The following is an 18,503-nucleotide window of genomic DNA, read 5'->3' as shown; positions in this document are numbered from 1 at the left end:
AGCCGAGGTAAGTGGAGCTGGCAACAAATTCTATTTAACCCAACATTTTTAGACGAGAATTACATTTAATGTTGGGGATAGGAATTCAGTCTTCGATGCTAGATAATCGTCCATACCTATATTCTTCAATATTATGGTATTTGAGCAGGTACCTATCGTGGCCTACGCGACCATTTATTTGCTAAAAAGCACTAGGTGACCCCTATATATGACCCCTGCAAGTTTTGCGGCGTTAGATGGTTCGAGTACAGCGGCATGCGACCTGAACTGCCATCCGAAATAGCCCCAACTTTAGGGGGTTCGTCACTCACATTCATCTTCTTCAGCCATCATCGTAGGTATAATAACCTACCCCTGCCCGATGATAGGTCTAGAGGGGCACAAATTTCATCAATCGTTTTGATTGTAATGAACTTCTTCCGAATCTCTTTCTTGTATTCACAAACCCCAAGACCTTCTTGAATAGATGGATGAGTAGGTAGGTAGGTATCGATTAACATCTGTAGCGAATTCCGGAATAATTAAGGTATAGATGAATGTCTTCTTAGGCATGGTGGTGGAGGTCGAGGTGAGTCAGAGTCCCAATTATTTATGCGACTTGCTTGTCTTTCGAGGTCCTCGACGTGCTGAACTTCCGTTACCACAGTCTTCCGAATACCACAATTCGGATTGGCCTTGAATGGGTTGTCATCTTGACTATTGATCTCTTGTAGCTCCTGGCTGTATCTCGTGTTATTTGTCGGCGTAGCCAATCTGGTTTCACTCGAGCAAACTAGTGTCCCGGTGCCATTAAATTTCGCCGCAGCGGCAGCACCCGCCTTTGTCGCAAATGTCTTCGAAGCATAGGACACGCGATTATCTTCACGGACGATCTTCGCGATAAGATCTGTAATATTCATCTCGATATAGAGCTTGAGCAGGTACACAAATGGATGGAATTGGAAGTATATCTGCCCAAGCGACATGACTCCAATCAAGATGATCTGTGGCTGTTAACGAAATTGATGCCGTTATTAGGCGAGGCAAGACTTACATCTAAAGATAGGGAAAAGGTAAGCATAATAATGTTGAAAATGAAAAGCGGCATGTATTTGGTGAGTCCATTGCTAATGAGACCAGACCGAACGAGGTAGATGAAATAGACATTGAGGGCAACATCGATCATACAGAAGATTCCTTTTTCGATCCGATCCCAGATATCGTTTATTTTAATGTAAGTTTCGTTTATCTGTAGTCGTGCGGGGATCCAAATAAGGTATACGGAGAGATTGATCAGGCCGAAGACAATTCCTATGCCCCATTTCATCCTTATGATTTGAGTTTGATCGGGCACCAAGAGGGCGATTCGATTAATTATAATCTGTATCAAGCACTGGGTTTGAAAGACCCATAATGTGACAAGGAGGAAGAAGAACTGGAACCTATGAGAGTTCCCGAGTTAGATATATCAATTCAATTGCCCCAGGTTAGAAAGGGAATTGGAAAGGGAATCGCACGTACGAAGGTGGTATCGTTCCCCAGAGGTATAGCCAACATATGATGCCCATAGTGATACAGACCGACCATTCAATCCACACCATCACGACGTAAGCATTGGGCCTATTCTTCTTCGCACATATCGATCTTGTTTGGAGGACGCCTTTTGCGAAAGAGAAAATGCCTGTGCAGATAGAGATGCCAGCAACAATAGAGCTGAGATTCATCTCAACCTTGTTAGGCCTCACGGCGACAAACCACGGTGGTTGAAAGACCCCGCCCATGATGATAAAAGCCTTCGAGGCAGCAGGATTTGGTATGAATATTTGGTTTGAGGTACATAGATCGAAATCTAGGAAGGCAAGATTGATTAAAGGTGTTAATAGTTAGGAGAACACTATATGTACTAGGTGTTTGTCTACGTTTATTCTTGGGGAAGTCGTGCTGTTACTACCTAGTAGGTTCTTTCCAGTTTGCCGTAGTTTACCTATACTAGTATCTACCTAATTTCGAACTTTGCGTAAGGGTTTCCGGTGGTTTGTCGGAGTTGAGGAATTGTGAATACCCAAAAATCAGAGTTTGGGGTGCGGCCGTTGCGGATGTGCAAGCACTATCCTGGCAAACAGCATATATCATGATGAAAACATGTGTCTCGTAGTCAATTAGTTTAAACTTAAATTTGTATCTACCTATAAGGGCCTATTTCTATAGGTACGTATCGGACATCCATTCCTGCTATTATCACTGCTTGATTACATTGGGGGATAATCATCCCCTTAAAGCCGTCCACCCGTCCACCTCACCCTAGGTAGACTTTGTTCTCTCCACATAACTCCATATCCCGATGTTCCCATCCGCGGGGGAAGCGGGTAAGATCTCTATGAAGATCTACTAGACCCATCCAATTGTTCAAGATCTGAGTTTCAGCATATTTATATACACATTAGGTGGGTACCTAGGTACTAGGTAGGTAGGTAGGGAGGTACTGATGAACAGTATTCGCAGTCATATCGAAAGAATACAACTTTATGGTATAATTTAGAGGACGGAATAATTCATGGCAGTATCTGAAAGATCACGACAGAAAGAACGACATAATTAATGTATGCACATACGTTTTAGAAGCTGGTCGGTGCCCGGTTTTTATTTACCTAAATAGCATGCTTCTTCGACATGTACAATTGATATCGATCACTAAAATCAATACGAGTAAGCAACAGCTTAGCTAGTGGTAACACTAGACGATAGGTACATTTAGGGGAGCTTCAGCACGTCGACACTCCTTGTACATAAAGGTCTTTATACCAATTAATTGCCCAGCATTTATTCTGAACCTGGAATGGAAATATTGAGGTACGTAGTTTCGAAGGGTTTCTTTGAAAGATTTATATGATTCACGATCAAACTTCACATCACAAAATATTTGAATCGCACTGTCTTAGAACCGTACCTGTTCTAATAATATTGAAGTATTGCACCATCCTCATAGGTACCAGGTAATCAAAGCGCTAAAGCGATATCTGGAACGGAAAACCTTCATTTCAATAACAATTGGGAAACAATGTTTACAATATTCACCAGTAGGCACATATTTAGCCCGTTCCAAGGTTGATAGTTACGATATATTATTCCTTAGTGATGAAACTCCTCCTTGTGGTCTGATGAAGGTAAGCAGGTAGAGTCAAAATGATGCAATAACCAGAAGTAGAAGGCCTAGATACTATAATAGCGTCACTTTCCCTTGGTATTTTTCCCTTTCCTCCGTCTTCCCCAAGTCCAATGTGCCCTCGGATTTTCCGCTAGGGTTCTCATAGCCTTTGCGTCGCTGGCATTCTGGCCCGACTCTCGTTCGACCGCTTCCACCGCAGCGAGCGCATATTTCCGCGCCTTCTCCTCCTCCCCGAACAGAGCAAAGTTTAACGCCGCTCGCGTGTACACTTGTCCAAGATAGATGTCCAATCTCTCTTTCTCGTAGAGCTCTACCAATTCTGCACCTGTCTCGGCGGTCACAACTGTTTCGTTGAAATTCTCAAGAGCCATCTCCAACTCCTCAATTCTCAGGAGTCTTGCATCTGACGCCGCGGCCTCATGATCGCTCATACTGCAGTGCGAACAGGAGCACTCAAATCCCCATCTCCACAAACGGGAGCGACGTTCTTCACGCGAGAGCATTAGGTCGATGTAACTAATCGTTAGCTCCTCGCCTGGCAAGATGTCACGGGCGGCAACTGTCGTATGAGTCATGTTAGTTATGCGGTAGTGGATACTACACGATTAAGTTTTGATTAGCAGTATTCATCGACCGACATTTGATACTAGGATCGGAACTCACTTTGGTCTGCAGTCGTGATTGATCCGGGATACCTCTGGGTAGCATCCTAAGTGACTGCCGGACTCATTTTCCCCATCGATGTACAACTGAAAGCAGTTTATCTCTATCTTATCGTAGATATCTCTACCCATCTGTCCCATGAATAGCTCATGTCCTTTTCTGGGGAGCTTCTTCATAGCTAGGCTGTAAAGTGCGTCTAGTGTCCCTCGTTCCATTTCCACGTGAGGAGTAGTCTGAACCATTAGTGTCGGAGGCTGCACTAGAATGACCTCTCCTTTACGTATTTTCCTATCAGCAATAACGCCAATCCCTTTACCCGGAACATCTACCACATGGAAAGGTTGAACAGCTACCGTAGGACCGGCCACCGTTGGGAAGTTGCCTGCAATGCGCGCGTTCCTTTCCGTCGTGAGGAGTACACTACCCTCCCCTAGTCCCCTATTTGAGAAGATGCATGTCCCATTCACACAATTCTCCGGGCCTTCCCAGGAAGGTTGCGATGTCGTAGAATGGCCAGCCCACTTTTGCGCCGAATTTGAACTAGCACATGTCTGGTATTCCAAATTTTTCAATGGGCTCAATAAGCAGATTCCAGTTTGTGTGGCTGATGCAGCGGCTGCCCCGACGAAGGCCAGGAAGCCGTAGATATTGGTGGAGCGCATGCTAAGGACAATAGTGTATGGCGAATCCAATTACATGTGGCAAATACTAAAATATCTGTCATATGTCGAATAAATATGTGAATTTTGATGTTTTTAAACAGAAAACCGTGTTCAAATCGTATCGGGTAAAGAGGTCGTGATCATCCAGAATGTTGCCTGCTTGTTGGATCTATCGATTTTACCCGGGTTTGACGAAATTTCGATTACTTCTTACTATCGGTGATCATAATAAACAATTGACGATAAGCTAACTAAAATTGATCTTACTTACAGAGAAATTCTTATCAGCATAAACATTCACGAACATTACAGTTTGAGGTGGCTTGACAAAGAAACTTGATTAGAGTGTTTATTGCCACCTATATTTGTATAGGTTAATGGGTGAGTTCTAAGTGGCTTGATGAATCACAACTCTAAATTAGTGCTCATTAAACAATGAATATTTCCGTTGACGATTCATCTAGCCATATCTTCTCCATTGCCCTTACACGGCCTACTCTCCTATACGTTGACACGGATGACTCGTCGTGAATAGGGAGTAGCGCAAGACCGTAGACTTGGGGCCAAGGAAACCCTACCCTTGCGCACGCTATGCAATGGACGAATTCACATACTTCATCTAATATATCGAAAGCTATCCAGCCAACTTTACGCTCACTGCCGTTGATGTTCCCGAAGAGGGTGAGTCCGGCTGGGTCCCCGGTGGATCCGTAACCATGTTCCGTAAGCTCGGTACGGAGTATGCATAGTTTGCCACTTACTCGTAAAAACCCATCCTTCACCTGTCCGAATTTATCTTTTCCGCTAGGTGTCGTCGAAATGGTTTTGATAGTAACGAGGCTTTCTAGCTTGTCATGAGGCGGATACCAACTCCAACTAACAGGACCTATGATAGATGCCCATGACCACGAAGGGGCTGTGTATTGAGCAGGCCGCCGAGACGCCATTGATATCTCCTTGTCTGTATAGGGCGTGTCGACAACCCACAAGAGACTGATGATTCCATGAGACTCGAAACAACCAGCACCATATTCGCCTACACCGAATCTCGCGAATATTCGGGCTACACCCGAAATAGCAGGAAGGACATCCACTTGTTTTGTAAGACTGCGACGACTGTACAATTTTACAAGACGGATCCAATCAGCAACGACGAAAAGCTTTTGCTCTTCTGTCAAAACGGTAGCATCCTGAGAGGCCTTCGGAAACTTGCGACCGTAGCTATCCATATCGAAAACGCGCCTATGCCCGGAAACACCGAACGAGTCTTTCCACGGAAAATTTAGAGATGCTCTAGATGTCTGACACTCCCATATCACAGTGTCTTCCGAGAAGTGAGCAATTCTGGGTGAAAGCTCCCGTTCTTGTAATGTCCACCCCCGAGTTTGTAGCACGTCGTTCTCCGGTGTCCCAGTTCCTAATTCAGACCAGCTGAATACTCGATAACTCTTTTTCTCGCGGTTTCCGATAACTGGGATGTCGATATAAGGCCAAAAGGGCTCCTGTTTATCGCTACGAATACGGCAGCCCTGAGTTCCATCAGAAGATGCAGAAGCGGCGAGTGTAATGTATGCGTTTGAATACACGTCTGCCATCTGAGCTGCCTCGGTTTCCCAGTCTTCTCTGGAATTCTGCAAAATGCAAAGCGAGTCAATCCATACGAATGGAACTTGAAGCTTTCTAGCCATTATAATAGTATCCACAAAAGTCTTCGTTAGATCAGCCAGCGTTATTCCTTTTTCGTGATCTGCCAACGTCTCCTGAAAGGTTTGGGCACAGTGAGGCATGTTTAGACCCCAACAATGGCTTAAAGCAATATACCGACGATCTTGCAAATTTACCCCTGACGTACATATTAGGCGCACTTTCTCATCGCCTGCGAGACTGACTTCTATGAGTCTTGTCGGCAGGAAACTTTCGTCCGGGCGTGCACAGTCTGGATGATCTCGATAACAGATCCTTGGCCACTCCTTCAACATAGCGAGGGAAGCATCGTGAATATCTGCCTTAGGATCTCCCCAAGTATCCTTCCAACCACGCGGAATCTCAATAGCCCTGAGCATGCCAGATGCCCTAGGTGAGTGGCCAATCCAAATCCATCTTTCGCCAGATGACCCAACCACACCCCCTATCGCAACTTCCCCTTGCGGATATATCGGCTTGTTGTTATCATCGACATGCCTGGATTCTCTGCATTGTCTGGATAATGAATCTATAATAAGCTGACATAAAGGACAACCCTGGGAGGCAGACTTTATTAATGCTGTGCAGCTAGGTTGATGCGGGTTTCGAGTTAGATTATATGTGATCTTCTCCGCTGCCTCACTGAAGGCGCTCCCTTGGAGGGCGATGCAATATGAGCAGAAATTCATATTCATAGCTTTTACTTCTAAAGTTCAGTCTTTGTGTGAATAAACTCTAATGTAGAAGATCGAAATAGGCCTAGCGGGCGGGATGATATGACTGCATAAAGTGCGGAGTAAATGCGACCTATCCACCCCTATCTTGGTATCACTTAATAGGTCAGAATCGCGGATAGAGGATTCAGGGGGGGGGGGGGCATCTGTGTGACCAAAAGATAAGTTATTATCAACTGGACTGGGATGCCAAATATGATATCTACTACCTAGGTAGGTATACTTCCCATTATTATAATCTAATACTTCCTCTCTTTTAATCCTGATCCAAATCACACGACGTAATCTTTCATAACATGGCCGCAACCTCAATCAGTCCCGTCGAATTCGCTGCTCGCAAATTCGATTACATCGTCATAGGCGGTGGAACGGCTGGTCTCGCAATAGCAGCGCGTTTATCCGAAGACCCTAACATAACCGTTGGCGTCCTTGAAGCGGGACCGGCTGCCCTAGAAGAAGACACTATCAACGCACCCAGTCCGGTTTTGAAGACTCTAGGGACCAATTATGACTGGCAATTCGAAACAGTTCCCCAGCCGGGATTAGGCGGAAGAACTCTTGCCTGGCCACGAGGGAAGGTTTTGGGAGGTACAAGCGCGTTGAACTTGATGACTTGGAATCGTGGCAATAAGGAAGACTATGACGCCTGGGAAGGTCTGGGGAATAAGGGGTGGGGTTGGAATGATATGTTGTGAGCTTTTCTCTTGCAATCTGAGGAATCGTGGACTAAACGATTGACTACCATCCTAGGCCGTTCTTCAAGAAATCCGAGAGAATTCATGTGCCTAGCGAAGAAGCTCAAGCAGCCTACCAACTGCACTTTGATCCACAGGCTGTCGGTACTGACGGGCCAATTCATGCGTCATATGCCAAGGAGTACTCGAAGATGCATAGACTCTGTTATGATACTCTGATAAACCTAGGCATCCCAGAGAATAGAGCTCATCATTCAGGGTCAAACGTTGGCGTCTGGACGAATCTAAACTCGGTGAATCCTGACGATAACACTAGATCCTACGCTTCGCTGGCATATTATGTGCCAAACTCCTCGCGAAAGAACTTACTCATCTTGGCAGAGGCTCTTGTCCAAGAGGTCATTATCAGCCAGGAGAACGGAGAATGGACTGCAACAGGTGTTCATTTTATGCACAGGGGAAATCCTTACACCGTATCTGCCTCAAGGGAGGTTGTTATCAGTGCAGGAAGTGTCCAGTCACCACAGTTACTGGAGCTTTCGGGAGTAGGAAATCCTCATATCCTCGAAGATGCGGGTATAGAGGTCAAAGTGGCCAATCCAAATGTTGGCGAAAACCTGCAGGATCATCTTCGTGGGTGTCTATCTGCCTAGGCTTCGTCCATCCTACGAGCTATGCGCTGATTTCTAGATAGTTTCCATATCCGTCTTCGAAGTTGACCCATCCCTAGAAAAGCCTAAGCTAGAGCCTCCAGGCACCCCTTATTGTTACTTGCCAATTTCAACAGCAACATCTGAAGGGGGGTTTGAGAAAATCGCCTCGAAAGTCAGAACACTAGAACGGCATCCCGAAGAGAAAACGAAAATCTTGCAAAGCCGCTTTGACCCTTCCACCCGTCTCGGCCAATTTGAGTATATCTTCGACCTTACGAACTGGAGCTCAGATTTCCAGCCAGAACCAGACACTGGGAAGAAATATGCGAGTATCTTACAAATTTTGCAATACCCATTCTCGCGGGGAAGCATCCACATCCGGAAGCGGTCCGAGCTTGAGCGAAGCGAGGGCCGTCGATTGACTATCGCTGAAAAACCAATTATCAATCCAGGATACTATTCTGGTCCCGGTGGGGAGATAGATCTCGACGCCATGACGCAGTGTATACGATTTGCCGATAAAATTTGTCAGTCGGCACCCCTATCCGAGGTTGTCCGATCAAGGGTAGTTCCACCATCTTCGATAGAGAGTGATGCGGAATTAAGGGGTTGGGCTGTTAAGAACACTTCGACTGACTGGCATCCAGTGGGAACATGCGGCATGGGAGGGAGTGGTGGTATTCATTCAGGGGTAGTTGATGATCGACTCCGGGTTTATGGTGTGAAGAGACTGAGGGTTGTTGATGCAAGCATAATGCCACTTCAAATAAGTGCGCATCTTCAAGCCACGGTGTATGCCATTGCAGAGAAAGGAGCTCACTTGATACGCGAGGATAACGCAGGCAGGTGGTCTTAAGCAAGAGCCTTGAGATGGGAATTGTTGTCGTATGCAGCACTAAATGAATAGGTATTCTATGAAGAAATCGAAATCATATGATTTTCATTCAAATGACATATGCAATAAAGACTTTGATAAAAGTAAATTCAAATTTCGTTTACAAGGATTACCTAATAATACAACCCTAACCCCTACCCCAAGCTCCTTACTAAGCAGTGCTGGTGGATATCTCCTACAAGTACCTGCCTAGAGGCAGACAACCCTCGGACGTATATCTTTTAAGAAATGGGTTATTGAGACGAATTTATCTTCTTAAATTATTTATGAATGAAATAATAGTAGCGTAGGTGACTAGAACAATTAGATTCAATCGAACAAGTAATGTACTATATAATTAACCCCTAAGTAGATTATGTCATCATCCCTTGTTCCAAGTTCCGACTTGACCAATGCGCAATTATATAATCACCAATTTCTTACTCTCTTACGTAAACCTACTCGCGTGCTTACTAATCCGAAATTGAAACCTGGTAGCGATTTATCCACTAAATTCTAGTGGATAAGCGCTATAGTTCAAGGCTGTTTAGGCAGCTTCATCAATGGACAAAAAGTTACAGGGTGCAAAAAATACTGCAATTTAGGAGGGCTTCAGCTAATTGTTTCTGCACACGAAAAAACTTTAGAGATGGAAATAGCTATGAGCGAGGTTTTCATACCTAGGTATATACCCCTCTAAATTATGCAGCAGTAGGGCGATCGAAAACCCAATCTACCCCCTTAAACATTGTTTCTGGATTTTGAAGCGCGATATCCATCTCCTCAACCAGGCCATTTATCGTTTTACGATCCGTCGTACCCCTTTTCTTCTGACAACATCTCGGTACAGCAAGGACTTTTTTCCCTGTATATTCTTTCGGATCGACGGGAAACAGAAGACATTCGTTCGCCATTTTCCCTCCATCCGCGAAAAGTCCTCCGTTTTCTTCGTCTACTTCAATGATGTTGATGCAAAGTACTTCCGGGTCGGGATCATCTTTCGGAACCAGATGGTCGAGCGTGACCCCGTAATAATCAATGTGGCTAGTAGAGATAGGAATTAGTTCTCGTCATTGTCGAAAGGCAGAATTCAGCAATTGCGCTCCTACTCTTGGGGGATTCTGTTCTTCATGACCCAAGCGTTGTACTCATCTCGTACTGCTATCGCCGCATTATCCCATCCCTCCCCGTATAGAGTCCGGTGCGTCAAATCCGCGAGTTTAATGCCGCCTGGTTGCGGAAAAGGCCCAACCGGATACCAAGACTCGTTTGGCAAGAGCTTCTCTATAGTCTCTAATGGTCCTTGTATCCGAATCCTAAGTGGCTTGTCGGGTGGTGGAGGATGATGACAATGAGGTGGTTCAAGTATGCAGGAAGGGATGTAAAGCTCAAGACCATCATGTATTGCTGATTGGGCCTTTCTTGGTTCAGACATCGAGTAGGACGTCGTCGTTATAATTTGGAAAACGAGACGGGCAATTGGTATGAGGACGGTTTATAGGAGTAAACTACGGATACACGTACCTAGTGGGGAGTAAAAATCGGTAGGTTTGGGAATTCCGTCCACCTTCCATACTTATAAATATTCTCGGGTGTGGCAGTGTTGGGAGGAAGTCAACGTATGCTTGGCGACAGATGATAGGTGACCGCTCCGTTGGATCAGGAGCTACTTCCAACCTTAGGTAGGTACTTTACCCCTTACATATACTTTTGAAAGATCTTAACTCTCTGTCGGTAGAAATTCGCCTTACTTGTCCCCTAACAGCCCCACTTAGCATGTTGCTCCTCTAGTTGTCTCCTCATTGAGGATCTTTATCTTGTAATAGGTCTTTTGTACCGCCATATCATTTGCTGCGGCGACTTCGAAGCCACCATAACCTCCCCGGCGTATATACCTACTATGACACCTACTCTTGAATGTAGTTGAATACGTTGTGTTGAATTGGTGTGTTGAGAAAGGATGGCTTGTGAATGTGGGTAACGAACGAAGCGAGTGTGAATTGAGCTACAAGTACATATCTGCCTCCCTAGAAGCTGGAACTGATCACAACATTGAAATCAGTTATCCTTCGGATCAAGAATTTCTTAGGTTAACAACTCTGCAAAACCTTCATCCAGAAGCTTGGTTGACAGAAGCAAACATTTGGCGGCCATTCCCACGGGACAAATTACAACTTCGATGACCTCAAAATGACCTCAAAATGCTGAGAAGTGTATTAACCTAACACCTAGGTAACTATCTAGGCTTGTTTGACTTTATTCCTTTATACCTTATCCCTTACCACGAACTATATCACAGCCCCCCTAACACCTCCGCAACTAGACTCTCTAGCATCCTCAACCCGTACCACTTAGCGATACCTTGACAAACGCCTAGTTTCCTAACCACCTCGTCCCTCTTGACGCTTTCTGTCCACGGGCCACTACACGTACAATGTTCCATGAGGTCATTGAGCCTAACGCTACCGCACCGTTCGCACTTAAGATCCTGGGTGGCCCATTCCACGACCATTGCCTGTACGTCGGCCAGTAGCTTCTCCTCGATCCTCAACCTCTCAAGTTCTGCGTCACAGAATTGGCATCGCCACACCTTGGACGCCGCCGCCTTTCTAATTTCCGCCTCGGTATCCCCCAGATCTGGGAGTAGGGACTCGTCACGGCATAAGTCCCAGTCACGAGCGAGTGTGCACTCAGGACAGCTCCATTGTGGGATCTTCAAGCTCTCACTCGGATTTTGGAACGCACCGTCCTTGCTGAACTCCCGCACTTCGAATAATGCAAGGAGGTCTTTCCTTAGGAGTCGCGCCTCCATCGTGATGTTCTTATCTAGTGAGAGCACTTGCATAAGAGACTTAACGAGCTCTAGCACAGCGTTACGGTTGTGCATATTCTTAATGTGGCTGCCTGGCAAGGACGGGAATGACCAGTCCGATGCGAGCTCCGGGTGGAGAAGCTCGCGAGCCTGGGTCGAGACGAGGGAACGCATTTCCTTTTTGAGTTTCTTCTCAAAATCGGTAGCGAGGATAATCTGTGGTTTATGACTGTCATCTTGAGAACTATCGCGCATTGGTAGTTGGGTAAGACGGAAACTCGCGTCAGGATCTCCGTTTGCAAGTAATGGTCGCTTAATCTTATGCATGAGCTGTATAAACTCAACCACCCAATGTTGGAATGTATCCTGCAGACGAACAGGCAGGAAAGTCTTCATTTGCCAGTTCATGATAGTCTGAAGACTTTGTTGCTCAGCCTCGACAACCTCTTGGCAGGCCTTGCCACCGTAGTTGAATTCATCATACCATACTAGGTAATCCCAGTACTCTTTGATTTCGAGATCAATAAAGTGGAACAGTGGCTTGCTCTTGATACTCTTTAGGATATACTGGCTATATGCATATGCATTCCCCACTTCGGACTTTGTCGTCTGTAAGAGAAGTCGATTTGCATTTGCAAATACAACTTGCGAACCGACTCGGCGGAAATCCGCCATCAGTTGGAGCAGAGCTTTTCGGCTCATCATTTGCACATAGTAGTGAAGCGCTCGGTCGTACATGAATGAGTCAGGTGACTCAACCCATCGTACCAAATGTTGGACCAGAATATCGGCCATAGGACTGCCTTTGCATGCTTCCGCCCACCAGGATTTGACCATCTCACGTAGTACAAGAACGCCCGCATTGGCAAATGCTCCTTCGGAATGGAGAACTTCAGTGCCATCTGATGGTGCTGAGTCTGTTGCCGGGTTGAAGGAAATCGAGTCTGCACCCTCAAGTTCGTTGATTAAAGAGGACGTGAGGATGGTATTGATAGCAAGATTCCGAACTTCGAGGTCAATACAGACTGATGCATACGTGCCAGGGTTATTCGCTGATGGCATTACAACGGTATCGAGGGGACCTGTTACGTCATCCTGCTCATAGCCTGCATGATCTGGTTTGGGACCCGGCGACCACCATAAAACGACATTATTTAGCTGTAGGCGGCGAGCATATGCGACATCGATAAGAAATCTAGGATCGTCGCGTTCTAGGTTACATAATGGTATGTTACCATATCTTGCTAGTGCTGTTAGGTGTAGGATCCAGGATCCAAGGTTGAGGTAGTGCGAAACAAGGCGTTTAGCGACAACTGATTGCCAGCCGAGAGGTGGGAGAGAGCTGTCCGCTTGGTCATACCGAAGAGGCAGGATGGGAAATTCGGCTAGTGTGGGAACATCGTGAACGAGTAAGTTCTGCTGCGAGGATTGAATGACAAGCATCAGAGGCTTTAATTCATCCTTCTTCATCTTCTTGATGAGGTCACCGATCTCTAGGTGCGCCTTGCGCCGTGTTGTTACTTGAGTCACCTTGAATGTTAATTTTTCCTGGTACGAAAAGCATTCTTGCCAATTTGTGCCCTCTGCCTCTTGTCGCCTCCTTACGAACATGTCGCTGTAGATCTTGGTGACATTCGGTAGATCTTGGCCAGAGTCCTTGGTCTTTTGCAGAATGACTATATGGGCTTGGTCGCCGCTTGAAGAGAATATACCAAAAATCTGCCTCTCGCCGGCGGTAATATGTGATATGTAGAGGTACGCGAGAGGGTTCGAGTCTAAATAGGTTCTTGGCTTCGTAGGCTTTTTTAGACCATCAAGATCAAAACCCTGCTCAAGACCTTTCCCTAGTACACCGGGTTGACTTTCGTCAATAGTGCATAGATTTCCGAGCTGGAGCATTGCTCGCATGTTCAATGGAACTTGCTTTTCATATACTCCTTCTACACTCGGGTGGTTAAAGAGCAACGAGAATTTTGCTGCCTCGGCAAAGTAGATATCCTCAGGCACAGTGATCTTGAATAGGTGCGTCGAGGAGTGCCCATTGGGTAAGGTATGATTGACCTGCTCGACCTCGCAACCTTCCACATCTATGTCAGGTAAATCTTTGCTCTTCAGATTGAGAAACACCTGTCGTGAAACCTTGATCTTGAGCGGGTGAATTTTGGCATCAATTAAGACGAATGCAGTTACTACGCCTGGATTGTCTGTGTCGCGAAGCTGAAGTAGCTGCCATGTATTTCTATACGTAACTTCTGCTCTTTGGCGGAACGTCTGTTGGATATTGCCGTTCAAGTTACCGCGACGATCTCCAAAAAGGTGGCGTCGGCGAATCCGAGCTTGCTTTTGAATCTTCCACTTCTTTTTCTGGTACTCCAAGAATGCTGGGTAATCTTTTGAAGGGTTCGGCATCTTCTTTGGAAGTGCGGCAAAGGGATCAAGGTTCTCCTTTTCTGGTTCTGGTGATTTTCGCTTCGCTGCCGTTGATGTCGGTTGTTGGGACGCATTGATAGCTGCGGTCGTGCTCTTCGGTTTTAGCAGTTTGGACCCAAAATCCTCGAGATCATCAAGCCTCGGACCCGTAAGATTCGTTATATCCTCTAAAGGTCCCTTGGTACTTGCGAAGAGATCGGTCAACTTCTTCTGCTTCATCTTATCATCTTTGATGTTAATCCTGCGTTGAAGCCAGTCTGGATGGGGCACTCGTGGGACTGGGTTGCGAACTTTCTGCAACGCAGCAGGGATGGTGATCAACTTTTGGATGACAGAGCCTAGACGTTCTAGATAATAATCCCAATCTAACAACGCCCTAGGGTCTGTATCAGACGGTTCTTCCTTGAGCCATTTTGTCAGATAACGTCGCTTGATATCTGTCGCGGCTGAGAAGATTGCGACCGGTACAGCTCGTTCAGTGACCGGAGCATTTCGAGGCTTGGCGCAGATGATATACTTGCAGTTAAGACCTTTATCTTTGACCATCTGTTCGCCCAAGAATTCAGCCAAACGCTTCGCCGTCGTGATCGAAGTGGATTTCTGGCTTCCGTATTCCTCAAGAGTCTTCGACATGCTTCGGTTTTCGCAAATGAGATCGATAAGTTCCTCATCGGCTAATGTTGAACCCTTGCTGTGTAAAACATCCAACCACCTGTTCGCGACCTTTGCTACAGCGGCGTAGCATTCTGTAAGAGTAGTTCCTTCTAAGAAAAACTTGAAGATCTGCTGTTGGAAAATTTTGATGAGCTTCAGTTCACCTCTTCGCTTGACCTCGAATCCCTTCAGCTCAGCCAGACTACCGTCGTCATTAAACACGGCATATCGCTTTTTCAAATTCTTGTCTTCTTCCTTTGACGTTGGTAAGACCATGGCCTTGTAAGGGCCATCCACCTCAAAGAAGATAGAGTTGTCGCTATGCGTTTCGTATTTAAACGTCTTCTGATCCACTAATGTCTGATATTGGTGATTTGTGAATTTATCGTGGACGAGATGATTCAACATCACGCAAGGGTATGAGATAGTACATTTTTTGCCGTTCTTGAGCTTGAAGGAGAAATTTTCGGGGAACGTTGCTGGCAACATACACCAGATACCATCAGTATCCAGCTCTAGGGGCCGTCCAAGACGTTCAACGAGTGACCTTGCCAGCTGGATAATTGTTGCGCCAGTCAAACAGGTAACACCCGCCATCTCCATCGAGTACCACCTGGATCCTTTTCGCATGACGTACCCATAGAAGGAGTTCAGAATAACCTTGTGCGCAAGCTGCAGAGAGTCATAAAGAACGATCATCTTCTTGGCGGCGTCGACTTCATTAGCCGCTGCTCCAGATGACTTGAGAGACTCGGTCTTCCCCTTCCAGACTTTCGCCTTCCCCTTGTAATCGTACCGACGATCTCTGAAATCCCTCACTGTGTCAATGTAGAATGGATTTTCTCGTTGACAGATGATTGCTTCCCGAACAATCGTGGTTTGATCACGGATCTTGTGGTACACCTTCTGGCTGTATAGTTGTAATCGTTTTCTAGTGAGTGCAGCCTGTTCGTCCTCCGGTAATTCCCGGAACGTTCTCATAGGGGCGCCTGGACGTTTCCCTGGAAATTTCTCATTCTCAAGCGCATGCCGAATCATATTGTATTCGTCCCGCTTCGCTGGCAAGTACTCGCCTCTCCAAGCCCATGGTAATCTCCTGTCGCAAGTCTTCCCTGGACGGTTAAAATCACAGGCGGCGCAATCCGACTCCTGGATCATAGAGTCGGGTTGTAATCGATTCGTCGTCATGATATTCGGGTACATAGATGCGACGTCCAAATGATATATCAGTGGTCTCTCATTTCGGTTAGGGGTCTCCTTGAGCTGTAACAACCGTGACGCAATCGCTTGCTTGACCTCATCGTAGTTCGTAACATCGTCTAGAGACTTCTTTTCCTCGATCTCAACAACAAATTTAAGCGCATTATCCAGATCGCCGAGCAGTTCATCCACTGCCCCTGGGTCGACCGCAAAGTTGACTGGAATATCCGCTCGAAATACTCCAGCTTCAATACTTTCGACGTGACCACCAACGTAAGTCTCAGCATCCAGTAAATGCCCATCCCAAAATGCTTCTTTTGGCGACATGTGCTTATTCGGTAGTATGATCTCGTGCTGGTATGCCTGCACCATCAACAACATCTCACACAGTGTACCCGTTCCTTTCCGCAGTACGTCGTCGCCTCCAAGGGGGAGAATGGTACATAAAGAGAAGATGAAAGGGTGGATGTATTTCATGTACAGGTAATAGGTAGCGACGGCATCTGAGACTGAGTACTCTGCTAGTGTTTGAGGACGTTCGTTTGCGTATGGCGTCATGAGCTCCGGGTCGAGTTCGTCCGGATCATAGCCAAGCTTGGCAACGGTGACGGCTTTCAAGCCTCGACTTCCCTGTGGTAAGTAGGAATCACGGTTGACCCATGCCAAGCAATCCATATGGACACCATATGTGCACTTGTATATATCCTCATTATCTTTCTTCCACCCGATCTCGCGATACATGTCAATACCATTGACACTTGCTCTTGTTTCCACGAATGGCCAATCGAAAAAATCACCGTTGTATGTTGCGATGACAGTGGGTCTCGCCTCCTTTATGTGTGAAAAGAACCGCTCAATCACGGCCTTCTCGTTAGGCTCGTTGAAAATCATAAACGGTCCAGGATATTCAGGTTTCGGTGTGTACTCGAAGTCGGAAATATCTTCAGAGACAATTTCTCGATTAGTGATGAGGAAACCTTGTCCGTCGATCATATACGACATCATCATGACCTGATCCACAGCAGCGTCGGGGAATTTGAGAGGGGCCTTGGTCGTCTCGATATCGAAGGCCATTACCACAGGGTCCGCCTGGACGATGTGTTCTTCATTAAGCGTAATTGTAGTGATGCCATGTTTTGCCTCCACGAAATACCATTTGCCTACTCGGATGTCTGAAATAACGATTAGCCTAGGGAGGCGAGTGACATTTATAATAGACTCACCCATATCAATCATAACTCTTACATGGTACGGTACGTCGTACTCTCTAATATCGACGATATAGTCGCTAGCGTCCGAAAATGAAGCATTATTTCGTCTATCGTCATCTCGTGAATCATCAAAAAGGTCGAAGCCAGCTTGTTCGCTGTGGAAAGGTTAGCACATGGCCATTGAAGAATACTGCTCGGATAGGGAGACCCACGCAGCAACCTCCGCATAAACATCGACCGTGCCCATAGACTTCTTATTCTTCTCCGCTATAGGCATTATTTCTCTCCTCGCAGTCATTAAGTCCTGCACATTTCTAAACCGCAACTCAAGGAATGTTCTTCTATATCCGAGAAGGTGGTTTGGCATAGATAAATCCTCCTTCTCAACTCGTTTGACGTTGCGCACAACGCCGCCGCCAGGTACTCGTTTCAACCATTCTTCAACTTCGCCTTCCCGCCCTTTTCGGCATGCGATGACGAAATATGGTTCGTACTCGACGGTAGCTTTGAAAGTCTGCCCATCGTTCTCGATGAAATAGCAGTCTAGCGCCGCTCTGCCGCCAGGAGATCGGTCGTCGTCGAGGGCCACGGTGGTGGGTTGGACGTTCACAAGCCAACCTTCTTTTCTTCTACCTGATTCATGTCTAGCAAAACCCATCGATTCGTCGATCTGTTGCGCAAGGAGCGTTCGCTCGATTCTCTCGTCGGCCGATGTGCCTTCAGTTCGAGTAGTCGAGGCAGCGAAGGTTCGGGTCCGGTTGGCTCCATGGTAGGCTTGTTTTCCGCCCCGGCGGGCATACCCCTTTTGTGGGCGCCGAAGAGATGTGTTTGGCATATTGGATGTGACTAAGGAGGGTCGAGGTTAAGAGCCGTCGAGGGAAGTCGAGGGGTTCCTCTGAGGAAAATATTAATTAAACTCGAGAGAAACCATAGATCGTTGTCATGAAGAGTCCAATGCGCATAATTAGGTAACCACGGCAAGATTTCAAATAAGACAGTTCAACGATTGCCGTCGTAGAAGTCGAGATTGTCTATATGGTATTGTGTTTGTAATGGGAAGAAACAATAATTGGTATTGGGCAGACTA

At 46.3% G+C, this 18,503-nt stretch overlaps 6 protein-coding genes across 6 annotated transcripts; 1 reads left to right on the top strand and 5 right to left on the bottom strand.

Annotated features, from left to right (window-relative positions):
* Positions 1–429: 429 nt before the first annotated feature.
* Positions 430–1,760, bottom strand: GGS22DRAFT_199113 (uncharacterized protein; the record flags this gene model as incomplete). Its single annotated transcript, XM_047966239.1, has 3 exons — positions 430–983; positions 1,034–1,421; positions 1,501–1,760. 3 exons carry the CDS (start codon positions 1,758–1,760, stop codon positions 522–524), a joined length of 1,110 nt encoding a protein of 369 aa, XP_047820585.1. The 3' UTR covers positions 430–521.
* A 1,447-nt stretch (positions 1,761–3,207) lies between these two features.
* On the bottom strand, positions 3,208–4,505 carry GGS22DRAFT_199111 (SET domain-containing protein; the record flags this gene model as incomplete). Its single annotated transcript, XM_047966238.1, has 2 exons — positions 3,809–4,505; positions 3,208–3,742 (listed from the first exon to the last, which is right to left on the bottom strand). Exons 1-2 carry the CDS (start codon positions 4,468–4,470, stop codon positions 3,208–3,210), a joined length of 1,197 nt encoding a protein of 398 aa, XP_047820584.1. The 5' UTR covers positions 4,471–4,505.
* A 300-nt stretch (positions 4,506–4,805) lies between these two features.
* Positions 4,806–6,869, bottom strand: GGS22DRAFT_158600 (HET-domain-containing protein). The gene has a single exon (XM_047960666.1). The coding sequence runs from the start codon at positions 6,846–6,848 to the stop codon at positions 4,899–4,901; it is 1,950 nt and encodes a 649-aa protein (XP_047820583.1). The 5' UTR covers positions 6,849–6,869; the 3' UTR covers positions 4,806–4,898.
* Positions 6,870–7,054: 185 nt separating this feature from the next.
* Positions 7,055–9,184, top strand: GGS22DRAFT_158598 (GMC oxidoreductase). The gene is made up of 3 exons (XM_047960665.1): positions 7,055–7,578; positions 7,638–8,215; positions 8,277–9,184. The coding sequence occupies exons 1-3, from the start codon at positions 7,184–7,186 to the stop codon at positions 9,089–9,091; spliced, it is 1,788 nt and encodes a 595-aa protein (XP_047820582.1). The 5' UTR covers positions 7,055–7,183; the 3' UTR covers positions 9,092–9,184.
* Positions 9,185–9,810: 626 nt separating this feature from the next.
* Positions 9,811–10,544, bottom strand: GGS22DRAFT_186820 (uncharacterized protein; the record flags this gene model as incomplete). The annotated part of the gene is made up of 2 exons (XM_047964508.1): positions 9,811–10,153; positions 10,219–10,544. The coding sequence occupies 2 exons, from the start codon at positions 10,542–10,544 to the stop codon at positions 9,811–9,813; spliced, it is 669 nt and encodes a 222-aa protein (XP_047820581.1).
* A 749-nt stretch (positions 10,545–11,293) lies between these two features.
* Positions 11,294–18,443, bottom strand: GGS22DRAFT_199107 (DUF1744-domain-containing protein). The gene is made up of 3 exons (XM_047966237.1): positions 17,629–18,443; positions 17,429–17,571; positions 11,294–17,377 (listed from the first exon to the last, which is right to left on the bottom strand). Exons 1-3 carry the CDS (start codon positions 18,249–18,251, stop codon positions 11,403–11,405), a joined length of 6,741 nt encoding a protein of 2,246 aa, XP_047820580.1. The 5' UTR covers positions 18,252–18,443; the 3' UTR covers positions 11,294–11,402.
* Positions 18,444–18,503: the final 60 nt, after the last annotated feature.

This window comes from Annulohypoxylon maeteangense (genome assembly GCF_022496945.1).
Source record: "Annulohypoxylon maeteangense strain CBS 123835 unplaced genomic scaffold GGS22scaffold_5, whole genome shotgun sequence".
NCBI classification, from domain to species: Eukaryota; Fungi; Ascomycota; class Sordariomycetes; order Xylariales; family Hypoxylaceae; genus Annulohypoxylon; species Annulohypoxylon maeteangense.
This window is presented reverse-complemented; position numbering and strand designations above follow the sequence as displayed.